The sequence below is a fragment of the Schistocerca piceifrons genome, chromosome 4, assembly GCF_021461385.2.
Source record: "Schistocerca piceifrons isolate TAMUIC-IGC-003096 chromosome 4, iqSchPice1.1, whole genome shotgun sequence".
Classification (NCBI taxonomy): domain Eukaryota; kingdom Metazoa; phylum Arthropoda; class Insecta; order Orthoptera; family Acrididae; genus Schistocerca; species Schistocerca piceifrons.
Window position 1 is genome coordinate 69,330,039 of NC_060141.1, and position 19,350 is coordinate 69,349,388.

General features: G+C 41.7%; 1 protein-coding gene across 1 annotated transcript in view; it reads right to left on the bottom strand.

Moving 5' to 3' along the window:
- LOC124795601 (atrial natriuretic peptide receptor 1-like) overlaps window positions 1-19,350 on the bottom strand; it is a 369,591-nt gene that overhangs the window by 22,937 nt on the left and 327,304 nt on the right. The window contains exon 19 of the mRNA XM_047259672.1: window positions 13,088-13,179. Within this exon, the coding sequence (XP_047115628.1) occupies window positions 13,088-13,179 (92 nt within the window). The remainder of the gene's footprint in view (window positions 1-13,087; window positions 13,180-19,350) is intronic.

Consider the following 19,350-nt stretch of genomic DNA (forward strand, 5'->3'; position numbering starts at 1 on the left):
GGCTCTACAGGGAGGCAATCAAAATCGCCAAACACCCTAGTAATTTCAATCGAAAGGAGGACGGCGTGAAATTAAATGGTATATGTATGCCGGTGTTGAAGAAGATGTATACCATCCGTCCACCACTGGGTGATGGCAACGGCGATCGACGGAAACGGACAGCGGCCAATTGCACTGACGTTTTCAAAACAGGTGACGTCACGCCTCGGCGCGGGAGCGCGCAGACACGGAATTTAGCGGCAGTCAGTAGCGAGCCAGTGGGTGTGTTGGACCTTCCATCGAGCTACAGACCCTCTTGAAGATGTACTCCGCAGACGGGGACGAAACGATGGGAACTGACACAGAATTCATCAACCGACCACGGCATAACAGCCCGGATGATTACAATGGAAACAGTAAGCTTTTATGTAAGTGTATCTATGTACTATAGTTGTATCGTAGGTTTATCTACGTAATATAAACTATTTATAAACCTTATTCTTCGTACATTATTTAATAATTCATTCGGTTTAGTACGTAGTGTCATGTGTGTGTAAATAACCCAAAAATATTAAAAAACAATAAAAATTATACAACATTTTAAAAAATTGGAAATATAAAACAAAATAACAAAATAACGAAAAATAAAAAGCGTGATAATAAAAGAGAACAGAAAAATAAATCAAAGAAACCTCCTGTGGACATATGACCTTGACATGGTTGTGATGTTGTGTGCTGTGAGGAGACAGTAGGCTGTACTGGGCAGTGTCAACTACATCAGGCAGGTAAATGTAGAGGAGCGAAACTAACGGTTCCCTGCTGAAACAACATGGCTCGAAAGACAACAAAAAACCTATACCGGATCAGTCGTCGCCAGAGTCAACGAAAATGAACATTGGTTGTCAAGATTTGGCGGTCTAATGTCAAAATTATGGAAGAGTAAAACTCGGGAACAAGAACAACAAATGCTCCCGTCGTAGCACAAAAACGGCGAATATGGCCTGGGCAGCTCCAAAGACATTTAAATGAAAATATTTTGACTTATTCTTACTTTATAGCGACTTAAACTTACTTCCACTGCGGAGTGAGCTCTCTTAGCTGCAAAGTGTTGGTACACCCGTATTTTGCTATTAATAGGCCAAATTCCCCAATCTGGCCCCTAAAATCTACAAAATTCCATAGCCAAGTTAAACACTACACTGGCTGAAGAGCAGATACTATACAGCCAAAAAAGTGTTAAATTTACGGATGTGGATTTGTTCCTGGAGGAACGCTAAATCAAATTTTTTATTTCTGGATTGGGGCGGCTGACTTTTCCCTTAGGGCACCACTCTCCCCCAAACCGACCTTCTATTACATGTATGATGATGTGTGTATGAACAAGTGGATACAAATTTATGTGCCTATCTATCAAAGGGGTGGGGGTGGGTATGTAATAGTAGTATCGCCCACGATGTGTGAATACTCATACTTTTTTACTGTTTGAGAATAAGAGCACTTCTGTGTTGCAACAACTACGTAGTTCGTTCCAAACCTTTCCTCGTTGACAACCCCCACAAAATTATGAAAGGAAGAATAAAATTATGACTTACTACATTCTCGCTGTTCGTGGGGTAATACTGCTGTGTGAGGCATGACGTTTTAATTTATTATTTATTTTCTACTAACTGTGTGGGTAAGACATTTTGCCACAGTATTCACATACGCCAGTGAACATAACGTCAAAGTTGTATCACTGTACGTCACATAGTTCAGGAAATACCACTTCATAAACACTGAGCTGTGAGAAAATGAAATTGCAAGGTGATATTCGCTAGAGATACAGCTGAAAAATGTGTACAAATATGTTAAATATGTGTGAAATATGTCTAACATGTGCCATAAGTGGGTAAAACGATGGGTAAACAGCTCATCCTAAACACCTGGCACGATTTCAATCAAGTTTAGGACACATTTTCGTTACGATCTGAAAAGAAATACTGTGGGGGTAAAACAACCAGCCTCCTACTGGCGTAGTAGGGAAGAGGAAAAGTAGATCAACAGACAGAGAGAGAGCAGGCCGAGATAGACAGGGAGAGGGAAAGGACAGTGGAAAGAAAGAGGACGAGATGAACAATGGTGAAGAAGAGATGGGTAGGTAGAAGGGGGAGGAGGAGAGAGGAAGATGAAGGGGGAGGAGGAAGTGGATGGAAATAGGAAAGGGGAAGAGATAGAATGAAACAATGGGGGAAGGAAGAGATGGAATAAGAAGGGGAAGGAGACAGAGGAGATAGATAGATAGGGAAAGAGCAGGTGGAGGGGAGGGGGAGGGGAAGGAGACAGAGGAGATAGATAGCGAAAGAGCAGGTGGAGGGGAGGGGGAGGTGTAGAGAGACAGAGAGAGAGGTAGAAGCAGATGGACTGAGGGAGCGAGTGATGGACAGAGAAAGGGGCAGGTGGAGGGCGGAAGGTGGAGACGGATTGCAAAAGGAAAGTTGAGCATATGGACATAGTGGAGGGAGAGGAGTGGGACAGAGGCAGAAGGAGCAGATGGGCCAAAGGAAGGATAGGAGGAGATGGAAAGACAGACGGGCACGAGGGGACGAAGAGAGATTCGGGGTGGTATAGACGGACTAACATAAGATTGGAAAAATACATACTCAGGCAATAGTGGGTACTCAACTGCGTCTATTATAAAAAGTTAAGGTATAATGCAAAAAGGAGTAAATGCTGTAGATGATAATAAATGCTGTAGATGATAATAAAAGCTGTTTTGTAAATTTATTTATTTTTTTAGGAAATTTGGAGAACATTGTTTGAATATGGTAATTTCACTAACACAAATATGTAACATCCTTCGCAAACCGCAAACTGAAGACCTCTCTTGTTTTCAGAAATCCCATCTAGTACGTAGCCTTCCATATATATCTCTCATATTCTTTCTCTGTTGACAGATATTTAATTTATGTCAGTGAAATTGATTTAGTGAAGAGTCGAATCTGCGAATAATGTAATCTCCAATACTGAGGAAGACAAGTCATTCTCGGTGAGACAAATTCGAGTAGAAATGCTGCCATAATTTTCGTTTACTGTTTTTATTGTGAACTGGATGACGCATTACCTGGATGTTGAGGTTTATGCCTTTCTCAGCTTTTTCTTAATAAAGTTGTGAATTACACTTCGTTGTGTATGAATAAAGGATAGTGGTATTAATTTCCACATGGATTAAGTTTATTTTGGTATTATAAAATCATAAGGAACATGACTGTCGTACGGTTAGAAGGTGGAACATTTCCTCCCCCTTTACGGTTCTCCCGCCTGACAAAAGTATTTGCTACGTTTCAGTATTTCGCTATGAAGATGAAACTCGTAGCAGGCGTTCATAGAACGGTGCCATCATTTCGAACAATAATCTTCACCTTGGCAATAAATTTATACTGGAAGAGATTTTAAATGCTAAGTAATCGGAAGTGGAAATAGGTAGTAACACACTTCGTAACAGAAAATTTTGTTAGATGTCCACGGAAGGAGGAGAAGCGAAAATCCAAGGTAGGTTGGAACCAGCTGTTTGTAAGTATAAGAACAGCATTAGCAGGTTCAAGAGACGAAGGTAACCTTCGCAGTGAGCTTTGATCACCAGAAACACTGACTCATAATAATTAAAATATGCAATGTGCTACCAAAACACTACGTCATCCAATACCCATTGTAAATGCCTCCCTGCGACTCATCTTAGAAGATAGGTTGAAGAGAGAGAATTCAACGTTTAAAGCATTTGTAGGCTAGAGAGAGCTTTTGACAGCGTTGACTGGAAATAAACTCTTTGAAGCTCTGAACGCAAAAGGGGCCAAATATAGCGAGCGACGGTTCATTTACAACTTTTACAGAAGCCAGAGTGTAGTTATAGCAGTCGAAGGACACGAAAAGGAAGCAATGGTTGAGAAGGGAGTACCCGATGCTATTTAGTTTGTACGCTGAGCAAGCTTTAAATCAAAGAAGAATTTAGAAATGGAATTAAAGCACAGGGAGCAGAAATAAAAACTTTGAATTTCGGCGACGGCATTGTAATTCTGTCAGGCAGCTAAGGCCTTGGAAGAGTACCTGAACGGTATAACAAGCTCCACTACCTCTAATGGGATAACATAGTGAGCTGTACTCCTTACACATGGCTAGTTTCTGGAACTTTCAGAGCCGAATAGGTCTTTCTTCCTTCTGGAGGGGGCATTGTTTTGGTATTAACCTCAACAATGCCCAAGCGGTACTGGCCACATGCATGTGCGTTAGTGAGGGAGTCGTAGCGCGAGTTTCTTAAAAAGCATTTGCGTTGTGCATAGATTGAAAAGTTTGCTAAAGCGATAAAATTATGAGTTTGAAAGCACTAAACTCTCGCCAATCCGGCCCTCGGTAGTCCGGCGTCTCAGTAATCCGGCCCACAAATGTAAATGGCTCACAAAAGTGAATTATCGTGCGCCAAAATGTTGTTAGTGAATTACAGTGTTAATCAATGTTATACATATCTGAAACTGCGGTATTATTTACAATAATCTCTCATGCCTGCTAAAGGGAAACGCTATACGCTACACCTCAAGCAGAAATTCGAAATTTTAGGTAAGCTGACCGAGCTTCTTCACAGAAAGCCTTTGTTTCTAACTGCAATGTTAGACGAGTAATTGTTTATGACATCAAAAAGTTGTTATTCGATAGTAAACAACCCACAAGAATATTAAAAGAAATTCCATTCCGTAGCTGAATAATAAAGGGAAAAGTGTTGTCAGGCTGCAGAGCTTAGAATATGTTACGATGGGGTACGACTTCTTGTTTTGTGTACGTGACATAAACGAATATGATGAGCATGATACGTAATCCATTACGTAGCAAGTGCGCTTGATAATGGCTCACTGTCGAAATTAGCTAACAGCACGATTTTAATAATGCACACTATAGCCTTCAAGAGACAATGTATTCATTTATTAAAGTCCAAAGCAGTTGCACTTAAGAAACAATTTGGCGGCAGTAACTTGTTTACAGGAAGCGAGGGTTGGCTATCAAACTGTAGAAAACGGCGTGGCGCTCGGCAGCTGACAGTCACCGGGGAGAAGCTACTCAGCTAACGAAAAAGACGCAGACGAATTTGTAAACAAGATACAGAAGACAACAGACGAAGAAGATTTTGCTCGTGCCTTGTACAATGCTGATGAAACCGGACTCTTTTACAAGATGCTTCTTTCAAAAACATTAGCTGCCACTAACGAGAAGGAAGCGTAACACTGATGGCGTCTTATGCCGCAGATGGGAAGCATAAACTACCACTCAGGGTGATTGGGAAATCCCAACATCCACGTTGTTCCCGGCACAGTGACATAAATACATTACCTCTGGAATACTAGCCTCAGCAGAAAGCGTGGATAGACAGTTAAATATTCTCTCGTTGGTTCCACAGAACATTTTGTACCTGCAGTGAGAAAAGAGCTGAAGAAGAAGCTTACGTTGGGATTTACCCTTATTATTGATAATGCTCCCAGTCATCCTTCGAATGTCACTCCTAAGTCGGATGGTCTACAAGCACTCTTTTCTCCACCCGCTGTGGCAGCCATGATTCAGTCCATGGACCGTGAAATTTTGGAATGAGTTAAATGTCGTTATCGACATGCGGTTCTTCTCTTCTCGCAGAACGAATGTGAAGACTATGCTGGAAGTGTGGAACTCAATCAGCTCACGTGATGTTGTTTCCCAAGCAGCCGAAACTTCGAATAATGTAGAGAACGCTACATTAGTGAAGGAGTGGGAAACGGTGTGGCCATCCATTGATGCAGAGATGGTTCCACTACAGAGCGACTGAGATCAGGCAGTGAATTCGGAATCGTCAGTTGCTGATACTTTGTACACTGGCGAGTTCCACAAGCTTCTAGGAGGAGGAGAAATTGGTGAAGAAGATGTTGCTAAGTGGTTGAGTGAGGAATAATGTGGGACAGACCAAATTTCAACAGATGAAGAAATAATAAAAGCCTTGCAGGGAAGTGTTGAAGAAAGTGATGATGAAGAGGACATAGGAGGAGAGAGCACGAAGATTTTTCACACTGCTGGTGCTGACCATGCACACGTCTCCCTGCTGCACATTATGGAACAACTATAACCATTGCGACAGCTAAAAATTCTGTCATCATCATCATCAGTTATCTGCTATATTAGCAGGTCCTTTGCCTCTCCATTTTCTGCGATCCATTGCTTCCTTCTTAAGGCTGCTGTATGTTGTACCGTCCATCATGTCATCCAGTATCTGGAATCTCTTCCTTCCTCGCTTCCTTTTCCCTTCTACATAACCTTCTAAAACTGTTTTTATCAGTCCATCATTCTTTCTTAATATATGCCCAATCCAATTTCTTTTTCCTCTCTTTATTACATCTAGTAACTGCCTTTTCTCTCACACTCTTCTCAGTACCTCTACATTTTTTACTCTGTCCATCCAACTTATTCTTTCCATCTTCCGCCATGTCCAGATCTCAAAAGCCTCCAGCCTTTCTCTGTCTTTTTTCCTCATAGTCCATGTTTCAGCGCCATATAGAAGAACACTCCATACAAGACATTTTATGAGTCTCTTTCTGAGTTCTCTGTCCATACCGCTGCAGAAGATTCTCCTTTTCTTATAAAACGCCTCTTTTGCCATTGCTATCCTTGTTTTAATTTCTGTGGTGCACTTCCAGTCGGTGTCTATCCTGCTTCCAAGATACTTAAAATTTTGCACCTGTTCTAGTGTTTCTCCATTCAGCACAATTTTTATTTCCTTATTTCCTCCTATTGCCAATACTTTTGTTTTATTTGTGTTAATTTTTATTCCATATTTTTTCCGTTACTTGCAATGGTGTCCACCAAATCCTGTAATTCTTTTTCCCCTGTGGTTAGAAGGACCATGTCATCAGCAAATCTCAAGCACCCTACTCTTCTTCCTTCAATTTCTACTCCTTTGTCATCTAATGAGCATTGGTCAATCATATTTTCCAAGTACAGGTTGAAAAGAGTAGGTGATAAACAGCATCCTTGTCTTACTCCTTTCCCTAGTCTGATCCAGTTTGTACTTTCTCCTCTCACTTTAACTGAAACTTTTTGATTAAGGTACAATAAGTTTATAAGTCTTCTGGTTTTCCAGTCCACTCTCTTTTCCCTCATAATAGTCGCCAGCTTGTCCCAAACCACATATATAGGTCTCTTCCTTTTTCAATAAACCTTTCACCCAAGATTCGTAGGAGCCCTATTGCATCTCTGGTGCCCGTATTCCGTCTAAAGCCAAACTGCTCCTCGCCGAGATTCTTCTCTATTACTTTTTCAAGTCTTTTATTAATTATTCTTAACATCACTTTGGCTGCATGTGAAATGAGGCTGATTGTCCTGTGCTCGCTGCATTTCTTGGTTCCTTGTTTTTTCGCTAATGGAATCATTACTGTTGTCAAAAATTCCTCAGGCCATTCACCACTGTCATATATTTTATTACATAACCTCAATATTTCTCTTATTCCATTGTAGTTCAAGCATTTTAGTATTTCTCCCGGTATTGTATCTGTACCTACTGCTTTGCCATTTTTCATTGCAGCAATGGCAGACTTTACTTCTTCCATTATGATGGTCGGTCCTTTCTCTTCATCACTTACACTGTTGTGTGATTCAAGTTCCAGAGTTTCTGGTTTTCTATTTGTGTCATATAGCTCTTTTATATATTCTTCCCATCTCTGGAGGACATCGTCACGATCTTTGCACACTACCTCTTCGTCTTTACTCAAAATTTCCATAGTAGCACTTCCTGCTCTGTTTTGTTCCCATGTCAGAGTCTACTGTACTACTGTATAATTATGTACACAATCAAGGACAAAGTTTTCTTTGAAAATGAATGTATCTTAGGATTCAATAAAGTAGAGCCCTATGTTTTTAAAACATATCTTTGGATTTAATGAAGTATATTGAAGACCTAAAGAAAGTTGTACACCTGCCTAATATGGTGTAGAGCTCGCGGAAGTTCCGCAGCATGACGTGGCATGGACTCGACTAATGTCTGAAGTATTGCTGGAGGGAAATGACACCCTGAATCCTGCAGGGCTGTCCATAAATCCGTAAGAGTTTTAAAGGATAGAGATCTCTTCTGAACAGCACGTTGCAAGGTATTCCAGATATGCTCCAGAGTGTTTACGCCTAGGGATTTTAGTGGCGAGCGGAAGTATCTAAATTCAGAAGAGAGTTCCTGGAGCCACTCTGCAGCAATTCTGGACGTGTGGGGTCTCGCACTGTCCTGCTGGAATTGCCCAAGTCCGTCGCAATGCACAGTGGACATGAATGGATGGAGGTGATCAAACAGGGCGCTTACGTACTTGTCACCTTTCAGAGACTTATCAGGGATCCCATATCAATTCAACTGCAACGCCCCACACCATTACAGAACCTCCACCAGCTTTAACAGTCCTCTGCTGACATGTAGGCTCCATGGATTCATGAGGTTGTCTCCATACTCCTACACGTCCATCGGCTCGATACAATTTGAAACGAGACTCGTCTGACCAGGTTATATCTCTCCAATCATCAACAGTCCAATGTCGGTGTTGACGGGCCCTGGCGAGGAATAAAGCTTTGTGTCGTGCAGTCATCAAGAGTACACGAGTGGGCCTTCGGCTCCGAAAGAGTATATCGATGATGTTTCGTTGAATGGTTCGCACGGTGACACTTTTTGTGGCCCAACATTGAAATCTGCAATAATTTGCGGAAAGGTTGCACTTCTGTCACGATAAACGATTCTCTTCAGTCGTCGTTGATCCCGTTCTTGCAGGATTTTTTTCCGGCCGCAGCAATGTCGGAGATTTGGTGTTTTACCAGATTCCTGGTATTCACAGTACACTCGTGAAATGGTCGTGCGGGAAAAATCCTCACTTCATCGCTACCTCGGAGATGCTACGTCTCATCGCACGTGCGCCGACTATAACACCACGTTCAAACGCGCTTAAATCTTGATAATCTGCCATTGTAGCAGCTGTAACCGATCTAACAACTGCGCCAGACTTTTGTTCTCTTGTATAGGCGATGCCGAACTCAACACCGTATTCTGCCTATTTACATATTTCTGTATTTGAATACGCTTGCGTATACCAGTTTGTTTGGTGCGTCAGTGTATGTCGCCCTTACGCTTAAAATAAATTTCAGACACGCTCAATAATCCAGCACAATCCGGCACCCCTATGTGCAAAGAATGGCCGGATTCATGGGAGCCTAGTGTATTACCACGCTTAGAAGGTAAAAGGAATTAATGATTCAGTTTATTCGTGGAAAGGCGTTCGCATTTAATATATCAAATTTGTGGAAGAAAAAGTTTCGTCGTTGTTGGTCAGAAACTTCCGTTGGCGTAATGTATTACCATTCGTACGATTACAAATATGCTTCAGTGAAGAGAAATGACGCTATAAATTAATACGGAAATGCAGTGCAGCAATGGCAACTTCAGCGCGAAAGTAAAAGAAGCATAGTTGTAGTGAGTGTTGTATAGCGGAGACATTGTGCGGAAGCGTATTTCGTGCCAAAACGTTCATGAAACGAAGTACTTTCTTTCAAAGTGACAATTTTACTTTTAAACAGAGAAAATTTAATATTGGTGAAGTAAAAGAGAAACGTATTCCACTGCGATTCATTTAGCAACGAAGTGTGTTCTCTCTGTGAAACATTACATGCAAGTGTCTGACACCTGCAAGCATTACTCGTAATATAGAGGGAAGTGCGGGAGTTTTCCAACTGAATGGATGCTTGAAATTACAGTGAAATCCAGACCATTAGCTGCTTACAGCCGTTGATAAACATCAAGGGAATATTTGAAAATATGTGCCCCCACCGGGACTCGAACCCGGGATCTTCTGCTTTAATGACAGACGCTCTATCCGACTGAGCGATATTCTTTTTTTTCTGTCGTTCGTTGCATTTGTTGGGGGTGGACGTCTTCAGACACCCGTTGAAGTTCACCGTTGATCTATCCACTCACTTTTTTTTTAATTACAGAGGGCAGCTACCACTCTGACCGAACACGCTGAGCTACAGTGCCGGCTGCCATCGAGGACACAGAGGACAGTGCGAATGCAGGGACGTATCTCTGGCACGCTCCCATGAAACTCACATTTCCATTCACTGCATTTGTAGTGCCCCTGCCTATTGTACTCATTACTCGTGGCGGTTAATCTACCGATTCCCTCAAGAGTTTGAGCAATGTGAGTGCATCCGCATTGAAGAAGATCATTGGCCGGTAAGCTTTATCTATATGAAGACGGTATCTGTTCTTTCAGATATGTCCGAAAGAATAGATACCACATTCATATATGAATGGATGGAGTCTTGAAAGGAGGTTGTAATATACATTAGTGAAAGTAAGATAGGGTACTGGGATGTAGTCGGGAATTATATTACGAAATAGGGCATTAAAAGTAGATGCGTTCTGCTATTTGGGCAGCAACGTAACTGATGATGGAAGAAGAAGAGAGAATTTAAATCCACAATGGCTATAGGACAAAAGCATTTTCAAGAAGAGATATTTGGTAACACCTGATATAAAATAACGTGCTAAGAAGTCCTTTGGGAAGGTATTTGTGTCGAGGGCAGACGTTTACGGAAGCTAATCGGAGACCATAAGCAAATCCGGCAAGAACCAAACTAGGGAAAACGGAAACTTACTGTGCAACATAATAAAACGAGGGATTTTGTTGATAGGTCTCATCTTGAAGCATGAATACTCGTCGTGGAGAACTGCATCAAACCAGTCAACGGACTGAAGAACGCCCGTTTTGATGATAGAATACCAAAGTGTAGATGTACTGGATAACATATCCGTTTAATATACGAGTCTTCTGTACGGTGGCTTGGTTTTAAGCTGCAAGGTGGCTACTGCTACTAGTACTACTACTATCCTTGAGCTACAATGTGTGTCTGAGAAGGTCGGCGGGTGGCCTCAGAAAATAAAGAGAGCAAGAGTTACGAACTAAACACCTTTGCAACACGTGCCTGACATCGTTTGCAGAGCTGGTGGGAACTGTCAGGAAACACTTATTGTAGAATCGCTTGAAGCACTGAGCCATGCGTTGTTGGATACCGGCATCATTACGGGAGGTGAGACCTAGCGCTACCGGTACGATTCGGAGCCCAAGCGACGGTCAATGACACGATCTTCATCGCCTTTCCCTCCCCCAAAGATTACCTTTTTCGACAGAAAGGGCTTGAGTAATTACGAATTTCCGCTCGAGGCAGGAGAGGAATACGATGACCAGCCTGACACATTGGTCTCCAGACCGTATTGGCAGCACCAAGTCCCATCTCCTGTAGAGGTGCTGACATTAAAAAATTGCTGATCTCGGTGCTTTGAACGATTCCACAACAGGTGTTTGCTGGAAGTTCTCAAGAGCTTCACAACCGTTGTGAGAAGTCTGTTATACGAGGGCTGCCAAGAAAGCAATGCACCGCATTTTTTTCTTCAACAATTTCTTATTGAACGTAACGAAAACTACACACACGAAAGAACAGTGTTTTATCTACACACCCTATTTTTCCACGTGATCTCCACCCCGTACTATGGCCTTCCTCCAGAGAGGAACAAGGGCGTGTCTGCCCTGTCGGTACCAATCCTTGTCCTGGTGGCGGAGCCAGTGCTTCACTGTGTGAATCACCTCCTCATCGTCCTCAAAATGTCTTCCACCAATGGCATCCTTTAATGGCCCAAACAAGAGGAAGTCCGAGAGAGCTAGGTCAGGTGTTGTCAGGTGTGACCGCCGTGGATGGTCTCTCGGACCTAATGCGCATCGTGGAGCTCTGACGAACCGCCTTTTGATTATCTCACCCTCCGTGCCCAGCGACTAACTCTACTTCTGTCGACAGAAGATGCTCCATAGACTTTGCACATGCGTTTGTGAATATTCCCCACAGTCTCCTTCTCTGCAGTGAGAAATTTAATGACGGCACGTTGCTTGTAACATACTTCACCTACAGACGTCATTTTGAATCTATCCTGCAACTACGCCATCTGTCGGAAGTGACGGAACTTTGCGCGCTCATTCAGGAGACTTCAGATAATTCATACATAATATATCTCATTCCTAGCATTGTTTTCGACTAAGAAATGCGGTGCGTTTATTTTCTGTGTAACCCTTGTAGTTAATTTTAAACGCAAACATTTTTAGGTTAGGCTTTACCGTGACTGTTATTGACATTAAATGAAACAACAAGTTTACTGTTACCAGTCACCGTTTTATTTATTTCCACGACGCGTTTCAAAGGTTTAAACCTCCATCGTCGTCTGGATTTACATGAGTTAGTATGACATTTGTGTGTGTGTTGTGTTACGATTTTGGAGGAACTTGTGGCACTGCCTAGTGGAGAAACAAGACACTATATCAGAACATGGTTTAGGATTACTTTTGACAAAAAATTAAACTGATATCTAATGGTAAACATAAAATAAGTAAAACAGAGTACCTTGTGTTACGACAGCGAAAGGAACCTGTGACCACTGGAGGTACTCTAGTTTACTTATTTTGTGTAAAAGTCTTTTGTTTCTTACTGTTGTTTCCTTTATTTTCTGACACGATTCATCGAATGTTTCAGATGTACCTTGTATTTGGCATACATACAGCACCTAGACATGCCAGCTGGAAAAAAACTAAGAAAACCTGACCAGAGACCAGACCTCGACTTTCTGGGTTGTTTACTTGACAATGGAAAGGGAATATTTGTTTCGCGCAGCTGAGTGACTCCGAGGACTATCTGTAACATTCTGTCTCGTAATTCGCAAGTGTCTTTTTCAGTGTACAGTTTGCTAATGCAAATGAGCTATTTTCTTTCTCCGTGAAGATATCAGATTAAATTCTAGAGCTACGAAATAGTCTGTTAGCTCGTTTAAGGATTTCTTCTATCTTCTGCTCTCATAGTTAAAACGATATCACCTATTCATTAGTAACAGAGCTTAAGACAGTCACTTTCATTCAAATACGAGAAAAGTACCTAGATGATTTTCGTTTGTTGGTGATGCTTCTTTCCGTCTGTCTCCTTCAAATGGTTTATGATTTATATTGAATTTCCAGTATCTAATTAACCCTTACAATTATTACATTATAGTTAACATACTAACCTTGAGTTCTATTTCGCCTCGTTCTTCCAAATGGAAGAATCCAAATGTGTCCAGTAGCTTCCTCGTGTCAGAGCTGACGTGTATTTTCAGAGCTGAAAAAGACCCAAAAATAACTGAAAGCATATAAATTGTACAGATTATTTTTGATAATTGGTAATATGTGTGCCTTCCTAGAGCATCAGAATTATAACTAAATGTGTAAAGTTAATAACCAATCAAAATAAAACGAGCAATAAAATTTATAACTGGACATTGTTTAATTTGACAGAAGATGTGAAAAATAGAAACAATAAATCAGTTAAAGTTCAGCAGTACACAGCCACCGGTAAATGCTTATGCTTGTTTCACCATTACTATTCAAAGCCAAATAATTTTCCGTTCTTCATCAAAAAAGTGTAGTCAAAAAATGTTTAAAATAAGTTAAAGCTACAGTAGGCTCTTATTGCAAATGTATTTGATTCTTAAAATGTTCTATGATTTCATTTTACGCCGGCCGGTGTGGCCGAGCGGTTCTAGGCTCTTCATTCTGGAACCGCGCGACCGCTACGGTCGCAGGTTCGAATCCTGCCTCGGGCGTGGATGTGTGTGGTGTCATTAGGTTAGTTAGGTTTAAGTAGTTCTAAGTTCTAGGGGACTGATGACCTCAGATTGGTTTCATTTCACTTTTAGTTGTCCATTAACCACTCTGCCTACAGTGAGCTGTCTCGTGATATGTAGCCATTCACGAAGAATATCTGAAATTGATAAGTTCTTGAAGTTTTCCGGCATATTTCTTCTTCTGATACGAGAGTGCTGCCGGATCGCGTGAACTTTCTGCCACGATATTTCGGCCCAGAGACGTCCGGCCATGTTCAGTTGAGTAGACAACTGCTGACGAGGCCAGGTGCATTCACGGCTATTATGCCGAATCTCGCTCATGCGATATGTGCTGTCATGCGGCCAACACATTTTCCTACAGCCGACATCGCGATACAGGGGGCGCTGCCATGAACGATTATGCCCTCCCCGGAGCTCCAGGGGCGGGTGTACTTAGGTTCGAACGTTCATGCACTGAGTTCATTTTTGTGTGTTTGCCAGTTGAGTAACATTTACAGACTTTTATAGTGGCCAGGGCCCGTGATGTACTGAATAGTTATTGTGCTGAAGACTGACTGATAATGTAAATCTGCGATATCTGTATACGTTCCAACATTCAAAGATACTGTTAGTGACTGACGCTACCACTACAACAACAAAAGTATGTCTTATTTTTACTGTTTTATATCAGTTGTAGAATAAATTAATATCTGAACTCTCCGTTCTTGAACATCGTCTGTTCCTCACTCCTGTATCCACAAAAGGAACACATAGCGTGCAACGAAGGTATAACATGAACAACATCTGTACAATATGTATGTGTGAGTAAATGTTTTCAAACGTACCGGTGCGGGCCAGAGAAGTTTCCACTCCTCTGGGGATAGCATTACCAACCTCCCTGGATCAGTTCGATAGATGTCCAATAACACAGCGTCCCCTAACCTCAGAGCTTCTTATGCCTTTTTGGTCCGCTCTGTTGGCTAGCCAGCATACCGGATTCTTCCCGATCCATGTAAAAATGTAGTCCTGTCTCCCACCGCCGTGCGGGGCTGCTTTTTAGAGACACTGTTGGTGGGGCCAGCGAATTGTGAGTATGTCTGTTGTTTAGACCATGACCAGATGTAAGTCCTGATTCCTTACTGTAGGCTATATTGACGATGGAGACATAGCAATCAACAAGTTTAAATTTGGTTCAAAACGTATTATTGGTGAAAATTCTGTTTTGTTTGCGATTAAATTCCTATATATTACATGAAAGAGTTAATGTGCTTTGTAAGAGCCAGACCACGTGTTATAAACACAGTAGCCTTGATTTAGCTCATTGTCCCTCCTCCCCACACACCAAAGAGTAATAAGCTAATGCATGCAATTTCGTGGGGTGTTACGCCATTGCAGCGTTTAGCGTCAGTGAATGAATTCGATCAGGAGCAACAGATCTTGTAGTTCACGAATGATAAACCCATGTGCTGTTTTCTGATAGACTAAATTCCAGTGATCATTCGATCATTCGGTCACCCTCAGTGATCTTCCAACATATGTTCAGTCGAGTTTCCCATCGGTTTTCATGTTTTTAATTCTTCGTGCCTTTTTTGTTATATTAACCACTAAGAAAGAGCTCATTCTATTGAATAAAACGAGCCGCTATACCACTGGCAACATTTTCATGTATTGAACTTTCATCTTCTGTAATATCAATGACGCTAACGTTACTGGGTGGAATAAACCCCTGTACGTTTGGTAGCATTTCTACGTGTCGAGTTTTTATCAGATTGATTGGGTGTTTATCCCAAGGCTTGGTTTTATTCATATTATGTACCCTGTGGCCTTACAACGGTATAGCAAGCAGTAGTTTCACAGATTCCCGCCTCTTGCGGTAGACTGATAGATGATGTTCAAAATTAATCATGATTCAAAGATTTCCATGCTTCATATCCTGATTTCTGCTAAGAGGACTTTGCTACTAATCAAATTAATGCAGTACATAAATTATTTCCATAGTTTTAAAAGGGACCCTGTAAAATGAATTCCTGTTCGCGATGTCTTCACTGTGTATTTTGTGGTAACCAAATTTGACTGTAATAAAGGTCTATCTTTACCAGGTATGATCTTCAGACCGTCTATACTTTCTCACAGTCTGTGTCTGACCAGTAATTGGCAAAGTGTATTTCCAAAAACTCTTTAGTTTGGGATTTTGTGAGGAATATTGAGTTCAGTTATGAATATTAAATGCTCAAAGAAACGATCGACGTTCTTTATTCCTACAGAGACAGTTGCGTTTATCCGTTGCGCGCCACAGGTTTTAGTAAATAACTTCAGCAGGGTTTACTCTACAATTCCATCAAAGTTTCGTACGACATTTCACACGCATCGAGCGACGATTCAATTGAGAATTCTAAACGATTGAGCAAAAATCCGTATGATATGGTGAAGAATGTGTTCCCACGAAGTCCGACAACCTACGTCACGGAATTATAGAAAGCTTACGCCCATCTTAACGACCCACATTTTACTTACAGTTTATTTTAAACTGAAGTATGGACCGCGTTTAATTGACAGTGCATACGAATATCGTCTTTCTTAAAACAACACACTTGTTGTACTCTGTTATATTTATTAAAAGAGCATTTAATTCTTGTTATATATTTCACTTTCTTGACTGAGAGCACTAAAATGGTTGTAAAGAATGTCAGTCGCTTGTAGTTGTCATTGCTCTTTTCGGTAACAGTTCGGTCTAGTTGTTTGTTATATATACCAAAGAAATTCCGATACTGCCATGATAATATAAAAACGTACCCCAAAAACTTGGTGCAAGCCCATTATTTTAATAACAGTAGATGTCACTACATGCTTAGCGTAATAGCTCATTTAATGACTGATTTTGTGCCCATACTAGTAGTAGATGTCACATCAAAAACAAATGGAATGTGATTAAAGTATATCACCACCAACAACAATTTGTCGTATGCCTAATTATATTCACTGAAATGCAAGAGGTTTTTATGTTTTTATTCATATTGATTGCCATTCTCATAATTTTAATTATAAATTAACACTGTTTTTTGTAGTTCACTTACTCATCGCTTGAACAAAAATAAACTGTTAAACATTGATGAAGCAATGTTTCAAAGCACTAATAGATGTATTACGAATAAGGAGACGTCCTGTCCCATTCTAATTTCCTTCTAAATACATATGACGTCACACCCATATCAAAATAACGGTAAATAAAGGTGATATTCCATCGAGAAAATGACAAGTTGATTGGAATTCCATTTCTGAGCTCAACATTAAAAAGATAGGAAAAAAATTTTCTCGGCAGTTTTGCAACCAATGAATCGGTATTAGTAGGGTATCCGCCACTGGCAATACTCAACCCAGACTGCCGAAGATAACAGACAATGAAGAAATTAACCGGACTGTTTTGATTGTCACACTCCCAAATTTGCAATCAGTTCCCCCTGTATAGAAACGAATCGCGGGGATATCGTTTCCGTTAGCCACTTCCGTGGCGGCAGGGCCGAACTAATAACGGGGCGTCGCGATCAGTAACTCGCGGTCTTTTGTCAATATGCTAATCCACAGCCCCCGTGGATGGTGCCGTGCTTGGAGCACATCACCAGCAGGATTCAATTACACCGAACAAAAGCGGATAGAAGTGCATATTAACGAATGGATGCATAAAATATCAGGGGCCGTCACACATATTAAAAATACACGGCCAAATGCGGGTCTAGAGAAACTAATGATATTTGGGAAATTTATTAGCCCCCTCTGATCAAGGAAACGAGGAATCGCCACGGAAATAAACTCAGAGTCGATTTTAATTTACAGGGCCTCATCGCAAAGCCACCTCAAGCTGCAGTACTTTATCAGCAGTAAATAAGACTGACAATAACGTATCATTTTCTATGATTGTGATTAAACAATGCTAAAGACTGAGTAACTGATTGTTTCGTCGACTTTGATGTTGTCGATATCTGAGATGCTCAAAATGGCTCTGAGCTGAGAGCAGTTAACGCCGTCGTTGGAGCTCTGCACGATATGACGACAGCTCCCACGTTCCTATGGCGTTTTCCTGCGGTGAGGGCGTTGTAAAGTACAGTAAAGGTCCCGGAAGGCGGAACACAATGAGCCTTGGCTGGAGAATTCAGAGAAGACGGCGCCAGTCTGTCGATTTAATTAATTAATCGTATGGCTAGGGTCCCCCGTCTGGCTGGTCGTTCGCCGGGTGCCGGTATTTCAAATTGGCGCCACTTCGGCGACCGGCAGTCGATGAGGATGATAGGATGATGATGAGGACAGCACGACACCCAGTCCCTGGGCGGAGAAAATTCCCCGACCCAGTCGGGAATCGAAACCGGGCCCAGAGGATTGACAAACCGTCACGCTGACTATTCAGCTACCAGGGGGCGGACAGTCTGTCGATAGGAGAGCAACATACTGATGGACACTATGCAGGCTCTGTGAAAGCAACTGGTAATTAGGGGCTCTATGCCCTCGGCAGAATACGGCACACCAGGTGTGAGCATTCTGTAAGTGCGAGACTGAAACTTTCTCTTCCCACAAAAATCTTTATCTGAGCCGTTATATGCATATAAAGCAGATAGGAATCTTTGGAGTGTCATAGGAAACAAGATGTTAACGCTTTCCTTTGAGGCACCGACAGGACAGAGCCAAAAGGCATTCCTTTCTTTAGTTATAAGCTTCTGGGCGCAAAATGTGGGAATTGAATTGATCAATCCTGTGTTACGTAGTAGTCTTGGAAAATTACTGAGAAGTGGGAGGACGCTCCACGAGAATTGTGTCTCGTAATTGGTGAATTGGTCGTGAGAGGCTAGGGCTGACTCTCGAAGAAGGTGCGAGTGTTACGAGGGAAGACAGGCGGAGCGAAGATGGCACTTCTATCGCCGCTAGTGATACGATCACTTCGAATTGTCATTTCAATTTGCTTCTCCAACTGGAACATTATATAAAGTTTTCGTTGGGCAGCTTTCCTGGATCACAGGTGTCGACCACAGTGGACACCAACAGCAGCGCTAGTGGTTAACACAACGACGCTGTTAAAAAGAATGGTAAGATCTGCAGTCGGCTTCGGCATGTATAGGTCGCAATGCATTTAGTAAACGTTAATGTGTTAAGATGTGTTTACACCTGTGCGCCTTGAGGCTATTCACTGTGTGGATGCAGCTTGTCCCATACACCAGCAGAGCCACGATGTAGGTTGCATGTCTCATCCTCAAAATGGGCGTGCAACTGATTCCATTCACACCTGTGTTCACAGTGGGTGCCTTTACTTCCATGTGGGGCAAGCCGCAGTCACACAGCAATGAGCCACAAGGCCCACATTTAATGAGTAGGAGGAAGACGCCCTTCTAGCATTCATAATATTACGAATTCAAATTTTGGCAACCGCTGTCGTCAGATCGTGGAAACGGATCAGTGCGCTAATAATGTAGTAACCCACCTATAGGTGGGTTACTTGTAACTGTTTCATGTTCTTGTGATAACCTGTCAATAGAGAGGATTTTTAAATAGGCTCGTGTTACACTTCATTGCAACTAATATACTCGTTTTGTGTAAAGATTTATAATAAGCAATAAAACTTATGATGACTTTGACATTCATTACATACGGATCTCAACTGGTCACAGAATTACTGTCGCTATTCCAGTACCCTTTTCAAGTCT